The sequence below is a fragment of the Halyomorpha halys genome, unplaced genomic scaffold, assembly GCF_000696795.3.
Source record: "Halyomorpha halys isolate HHAL.00 unplaced genomic scaffold, Hhal_1.1 Scaffold83.1, whole genome shotgun sequence".
In the NCBI taxonomy this organism is placed as follows: domain Eukaryota; kingdom Metazoa; phylum Arthropoda; class Insecta; order Hemiptera; family Pentatomidae; genus Halyomorpha; species Halyomorpha halys.
This window is the reverse complement of record NW_027115065.1, coordinates 895014-903044: the sequence shown is the minus strand read 5'-3', so window position 1 is coordinate 903044 and position 8031 is coordinate 895014. Positions and strand designations below refer to the sequence as shown.

General features: G+C 28.8%; 1 protein-coding gene across 1 annotated transcript in view; it reads left to right on the top strand.

Annotated features, from left to right (window-relative positions):
• The window catches only part of LOC136796946 (odorant receptor 24a-like), an 11922-nt gene extending 7285 nt beyond the window's left edge, over positions 1–4637 (top strand). Inside the window, exons 4-5 of the mRNA XM_067052154.1 lie at positions 1641–1796; positions 4468–4637. Coding sequence (XP_066908255.1) covers positions 1641–1796; positions 4468–4521 — 210 coding nt within the window. The 3' untranslated portion in view covers positions 4522–4637. The remainder of the gene's footprint in view (positions 1–1640; positions 1797–4467) is intronic.
• The last annotated feature ends 3394 nt before the right edge of the window (positions 4638–8031 follow it).

The window sequence follows — 8031 nt, the reverse complement described above, 5'->3', positions numbered from 1 at the left end:
CTTTATCATCAATCATTTTGTTTTTTTGTAATTTATCAACATAGTTTTTAATTTGTTTATAAATATCTGGCAGCGGGTCTGTTCGAAGTTTTCTATATGTGCTTTCTTCATTTAATATTATTTCCATTTTACTATCATAATCTTTTATATTTATTATTGCCACTTTCTTTGTTTTATCAAGTAAGGTTGTAATAAAAGTGTATGATAGTGGTTAATGAGAAATATTTTTGACTGTAATTTTTAATGGATATTAACTTATTGGATAAAAATGTTTTGACCTGGGCAGAATAGCCTGTATGAAGTGTTTGGAATGATTAAATAATATTTTTCATAGTGAATTAAGTAGATTGTCCCTGAAGATGGCCGAATTGGCCGAAACGTTGGACGTGGAAAAACAATAAAAGTTTTGAGACTATAATTTGGATAATGTTTTGAATTATTTAGTATATAATATATTTTTCATTTTAGTAGAATTTCATTTTTTTTTTTGTTACAATTTGTTGTTATATTGATTTATATGTCATACAGAATTTATCATTTCCTTACTATGACATTGAATTAAGTCTTATAAACTAATTTTAGATGAAAAAACTAATTCTTCCATAGAGTAGAATTCATATTATTTTATATTTTTATTTTTTCATTATCTTTTCCTGTATTAATATTATACTTAGAGTAATAATACACATTCATTGTAGTAGCTTGTATGACTATCCCTCAATAAACCAAACCAAAAAAATATAATAAAAAAAAGGTGAAATTTCAAATATTAGCCAAAAGAATTTCCTCTAACTGATCTAACCGAGCTACTATAAAAACTATTACTCCTACAAAGATACATTTTATAAACTACTTAATAGTGTGTTAAACTAGCTTTAATTTGAGTCCTAATAAACATTTTTACGTCGAATAGTTATTTGAGATATAGATTTTTCAAAATAAAATCACTTTTTGAAATGTTGATTTTTAAAAAGGTATATCTCGGAAATTATTAAAGTTAAATAGCTCTATTAGGGCACATATTTTATCAAATTTACTTTAGTTTAAATGGCGTTATCTTAGGATTTCTAGTATTCTTTGTAGTTTTAAAGATATAGAGCTTGGAATGAAAAATTAATTTTTTTTTATGTTTGTAAATAGTCGCCATTTTTCATTCCCCCTACCTATACTTGGCAGACTCATCAACTTTGACTAGTAATTATACATAGTTTTCATTAAAGTAATTTAAAATTGGAGTGAACTAACTGAATTTTTTATCTTCTTGGGCTCTTGAACAATAATGTAGCTTACTGCTGTTATAAAAAAATATAGAGCGCTTACCTTATTGACTTTACTTCTATTTTTTTCATATTATTTTATATTCAATATAGAACATTACCTAAAACTTTTTTCTTTGTATGGTTCATGTCCTCCACTATGCCAAGGACCTATAAACCTCCAGAGTCTGAATGTCATTTCTCGGTGCAACCGTGAAATTGTGACCAACTTATCCAGTTAGGATTCGAACCAATAACCTTAAAAGCTATGTATTCTGGAACCCTCGCTCCAGCCCGCTCAGATATCCTCTACCTGAAACTTAATATATTTCAGATACTATATTATTAATTTTTGTATTATTTTTTACTTACAACCTTTAACAGAGCTCGGATTTGCACTTTGCCATCTACAGCAGTGACTGGTACAAGGCAGACATCAAGTTCCAGAAGGCGGCACAGATGATGATGATCAGAACTAGGAAAGGGGTCACACTCACTGCCATCAGAATGTACAACATTAACGTGGAAACGATGATGTCCGTAAGTAACATAACATTAATACCTATTGTTTACATCGGGACTTGTCCGTGCATTATTCCAGGTATCCTGATTGTATTTTTAAACGTAACTCCAAATTAGTGTGGAACTAGGAAGGTTGAATTATGACACTTATTTTTCTCTTTATGGGGGGGGGGGTTAACATACCCATATTATATTTTCTTTTATCAAATATTGTCCCCTGAAGGGGCAAACTATTGGTTAGTTTGTTAATTAATTGGATATTTAATTATTTCAAGGACAAATCCTTGGGGTATCATGGTGGATATCATGTGAATGCGATTGATAATTTAAGGTGGTATCGCAGTCGCGGCTTCTTCGGGGTCTTCCGGTGACTCCTGAAAATCAAAAATGAGCTGAATATATCGGATTATGAAAATCCGACACCTACAAAGATAATTCTTAAGGTACTTACGTACTATCCGTCCACCATACAATAACAATGTTTTGTTTTATAATAAATCTAATTATCATTACTGCTTTGATTAGACCTCACCAATCGCCTTAAACTCGCTTCGCTCGCTCAAGAGATTTACAAATCTCTAATGGATTCTTTTTTAGTTGAGATCTGGGCATAAATTCGCTTAAACACTTATATCATTTACCGACGAGTTAAGACATGCAACTATAATAAATCTATCCTGAGCTGCAAAGATTAAACATGTCATGGGTTCCAAAATGTGCTTATGTTCAGAAATTAAAAATTTAACGAAATATAATAACTGGAAGATTATTGATTGACCGTGTGTATAGATGAATGGAATATGGTCCGGGTGCGGTCAAAAAAACTCAAATAGTAAATAATTATACTATTTTTATTGAGTCAACGTTTCAAGCCAAAGATACAAACACTTGACATAGTACAAAGAAGAAAAAAGATAAGTGGAAAATAACAGGGGTATACAATGAAAAGTAAAATATAATAAGAAAAATTAAAGGTTGTAAACAGTAAATGAAAAGGGTAATAGTAACAGATAGATAAGAGATAATATAAGAGAAGAAATATTAAAGAAAGTACAAATTAAGAGATGAAAAAAGAATAAAATCAAATGAATGAGACAGAATTCATACCTGTTTTGATGGAAGTCAAATTCAGAGTGAGCCTTTTGTATTGGGAGGAGTGGGGATGGCAGTTTAGCACGCCACAATAACGAAAATAATTTTAAAGTAAACATTGTAAAAAAAAATTGAAATTAGGTTAACAATAAATTGTAATATATATAATAGAGGGGGAGAAGAGATATTTACAAAATTATAGAAAAAAAAAACTCATTGATAGAAAAACGAAGGAGAAATAGAGAACGAGCCTAGCGGTCGTGAGGAGGTAAGAAAATCCTACGGGAACTAGCTGTAGGTCCTTGCAGGATAGAAATTTTCACTCGATAGGGAACTGACGGTTGAAAAGAGGATTTTAAGTCCTACAGGAACTAGCCATATGTTCTCCTTAAAGGAATAAAGGAGGAGAGATCTAAGGAAGGCAGATTGAAATAAAAGTCAATAAACATTCCTCTTGAGGAGGAGAATTCCCTCAGGGGAAATTCGCAATTCATCAATTTGTGCTAATTTATCTCTCTAAGGCTACTAAACGCCATCCAGAAATGTATGATGTTAACTTTTATGGATGAGAAGATTCAATTCTAATATTTGTTAATTCAAATAATACATTTAGGAATATAATAAATGGTTATAAACAATTTATGTTATATTATTTACAAGAAACAATACATATATACGATGTAAGTGTGATGACTGTAGTTGTTCACGTTATGGCAGCGAGGTTAGTCAAGTAGGCTCGTTATGTCTGCTGTAGTTACAGTATAGACCAGATGATAGCGCTGTCACTAGAATATCATAATATTTTATTAATTTATTAGGTATATATTATATTTATTACTAATAATATTATTGCCTGCTACATAATTAGTATTACGTATATAACTAGTATGATTCTATAGTGATCATTTCATTATAATAGAAATGCAGTAATTAATATAATTTTAAAATTATGATTTCTGTCTAATATCACCGTTATTTGGATACATTGTGCACAACGATACAGATGGAGAAATATTATAAAATATTTATCTCATTTGATATTAATTTTCACTAGAGAAATCCAAAAGAGAAAAACAAATATCCTCCCTCCATCATTGCCAGAACAAAATGTACGCTTCATCACTGAAAAAGTTGTGCAATTATCAAATTTATAAATAAGCTTTTTTTTCTACTTCTTGTCTGATCAATCCTGACATACGGGGTTCAACAGTATGGTGGTTAAAACGGCAACCATGGAGTGGGGAGTCAACCTAAAAGTCAAAATAAAAGTCGATTCTCACTCCTCCGAGCTGGATTCAAACCAGAGCCGGTTTATAACGAGGTGGCTAAGATAAATTCCTTAACTCTCAGCTACAGGCAGCTCTCTATTTTATAAGTATTGAGGCTTGGATTTGGTTCATACATAAATATATATCTTCAAAAAACTAACATCACTTTTAATCTCCTGACACTCCTCACCACCATAACGACAATATAATGATAAAAAACTGTCAATTCTTAAATTAATTTTAATTTTATTTATTATTAATAGTTTATTTGAATTAGTTTATGTTACAAATAATATTTATAATTTATTTTCTTATTTTTTTCCCAACAGATTTTTCAGTTCACTTACACCGTTTCTGCTTTCATGTCAAGAATGAACGAGTAGAATTGCTGTTTTCTTTCCTAGAATTGATGAATTGTACTTTATATAGATATATTTTTTGTACTCTGAATTGTTTGCAAATATAGTATGTGTATATCATTTATGTAATAAAAGTTTAATTTTTTTTAATATTCCCTTTTTTTTTTTTAATTTGGAAATAGAATAGAAAAAAGAGAGAGAAAGACACTTTATTAAAAATGTTTTGCTGCCCAACTGCATTGGAATCCCTTATACACAGCAGACTTATGACTAGTAATATAATTATTTTATTCCTATAAATATAAGTAGCATAATTATTTATATATTGTCACATTATAAAAATATCTGCATGATGTACTTAAGTTATACATGATTTATTTTTTCCTTTTTATTATTTATTATTTCTTCCCTTACAAATTTAATTTTTTTTAAAACTTTTTATCGTTCTATAATTTTTTATTATATTAATGATTTACTATATTGATTGTTTCAGAGTGGTTTATTTTGTTATTAACACAAACACATTTGATCCAAATTTACTCTTAACATTTATTTCCAAAAACTCTAACGTTTCGGCCCTGAGGAAATAATGTATTTAATATAAAAACAAATTTTTATAGGTTGTCTCCTTGATAATGGCCTGAGGGCAAAAACGTTGGAGAGTTTTTGGAAATAAATATTGAGCGTAAATTTAGATTAATTTTTTTTTTATTATTTCGATTAAAAAAATATTCCCTCTTTTTTTAATCACACATAATATTAAATTGAATTCAAAAGTATAAGCATTTCAATTATAGTGAAAAATATATACAAACATAAAACATGGTAGTCCCGATTTACAATCTATTAATAGTTTTTAAAAAACACTCTAACACATGCATACAAAGATTAAAATAATATGAATAACTATATTGAGCTAAAAGTAATAAATGTAAAATTGTATAAGCATATAAATATATAAAATAATTTAAATACATAACGTGTAATGTATGCAAGCTCTTCGAGACATCCCCATCATTTTCAGCTACCCTGCATATGATGGTGGATGATTCCAGGGAGTCCAGAATTATCCCTTCTGCCATTTTTGGCACGTCCTAGATATCAACAGTGTTCCTCCATGAAGCTCCTTGTTCTACTTGGTATAGTTCCACGAGCTCCGAACCAGAGGCCTCCCACCTTGAAGTCTCTTTCCCCGAAGCTCTCATGGAACCTTTCCTTAAGGAAAGGGATACATTTATTCTAAATTTCTTTCTTCTCTCTATCTGATCTATTTGCCTGGCCAAGGTCGTAATTTACAGGAAACTTCAGGAAATAAAAATAACTCAGTGATTACCTTATATAAAATAAAACTAAACAGGTAAGTGACATAAAAGAAATTCTTTTTGTGATAAAATTGAACGAAAAAAAAAAATGAATTACTCAAAGCTTTATTAATATGTATGTATAAATGCATACACATACAGGAATACACACATTATGTCTGCAATAAATAAAACTTTTGAGAATTTAGCAATCTTTAATCCTATCCTATTAGGCATGTTGAAGATTGAGAAAATCGAAAAATTTCATTATGAATAATATTTATTCTGGTTGTTTTACTAATAAGTACCTATCAATAACACAAAGAGGTAAGTTATTTATAGTGTTTCTTCTGAAAAGAAAACAAGTTAGAAAATTGATTTTTTAATTTTTTTTATAGCACACTTATGGATTTATATAATAAGAAGAAGATGGCTGGGAGTACGGTCAGTGAAGAATACAAATTACTAACAACGTATTTCTTAATGCCAACGTTTCGGCCAGAATCCCAAGCCTTCATTAGGACTAGGAACAAAAAACAAGATAATAACCAATGAATTAGAGGATATACAGAATAATTAAAAAATAACTATCATTATGAATACATAAATAGTGTTGAAAGAAAATATACAGTCCAAGTATTATAAGAATAAGTAATATTAAAATTAAATGATAGGAAAGAACATAATATATATGAAAATAATAAGTATATGTGTAAAATGAAAATTATTTAAAATAAAATAATAAAAGAAGTGGAAAATAAAACGAATATATTAGTAATTAAATATTTAAGTGATATAACAGAATGAAGTAGGTATGTCAGTAACATTTCTATGTTAAGCAATTTTAACTCCGTCAGAGATATGCAGGCCTCTTGTAAAGGAAGTTAAAGATAAATGACAATGTGGAATGAAAGCCCATTGAGCAAATTAAAAATTATTAAAAAGGATGTCAAGCCCTGGGGTACCTCCAGTCGCAAATGCCGTAGAGAGGAAGTTGTACTGACTAGGCTGAGAATAGGTCACACGAGGCTCACCCACTCCTATCTTATCTCAAAAGAAACGCCTCCGAACTGCCAGTATTGCAATAATAATTTAACAATAAGCCATATTTTCCACCACACCTCAATAGCTTAGGACTAAGCCAAGATATCTCAAAAAACCATTGGAGACGATGATAAGGCAATAGAATTGGTGTTTCGGTTTTTGAAATCACAAAATTTACTGACAAAAATATAACTTGATCAGAAAAAATAAATAAATAAAAAAAATAAAATAAAATAATCAAATCAAAAAATAAATACAATTTAACGAATATTAGCAAAATTAAATAAAATATAAATGGCGTTGATGACCAATGAAGTTTGGCGCCACTAAACAACCAAACAAACAAACAGAATGAAGGAAAAAATATATAAAGTTATAAAATCCAAAAGGATTAAAAAAATATGAATATTTTAATTTAATGATAATAATTTAAAATGAAGTTAGGGAAAAAAAGATGAGAAAGAAGATATAGGTAATTAATAAAAAAAGTAAGTAAAATATTAGAATAAAGATCGAAAATATTAAGTTAAGTAAGATTTAGAAGTAATTAGTAAACATAACAATAATAATTCCTATATATATGGGTACCCTTAATTGGGTAAAAATCTGGCGGTCGAACGTTATTCTGACCAAATCACCCCCTTGCACAACCGTTGATATAGTAACAGTACTTACAAAGTACTAAGCCCCTGACCCTTCATGGCTTGTAGCGGTACAGATTTTAATTTAATTTAAATATACATGTTTTATTTTCATATGTATTTTACTATTTTTCTCTTACTTTATTTTAAACTTACTCTTCTCATACAGCCTTTATATTCTTATTTTTGTATCAGTAATGTTAGTTATGTTCTTATTTTCTAATATTTCTGTATATCTTTTTATTAATTGGTAATAATTTATTGGTTTTTATATTATTTTTTGTTCTTAGCCCTGATAAAGTCTTGAAATTCTTACCGAAACGTTGACACTAATAAATAAATTTTTACTGATTTGTGCTCTTCACTGTCCGTTATCCCCAACCATCTTCTCATTAACTTAACTATTTTACTTCTACAAAATAATTCTACGAATAGTAATTTATATAGAAAAGAAAACTTTTTTTTTAATTATTTATTTAATGTAATTTACAACTGTACAAAATAATACAATAGGTAAATATGTAGTATGTTTCATATACACTTGAAAA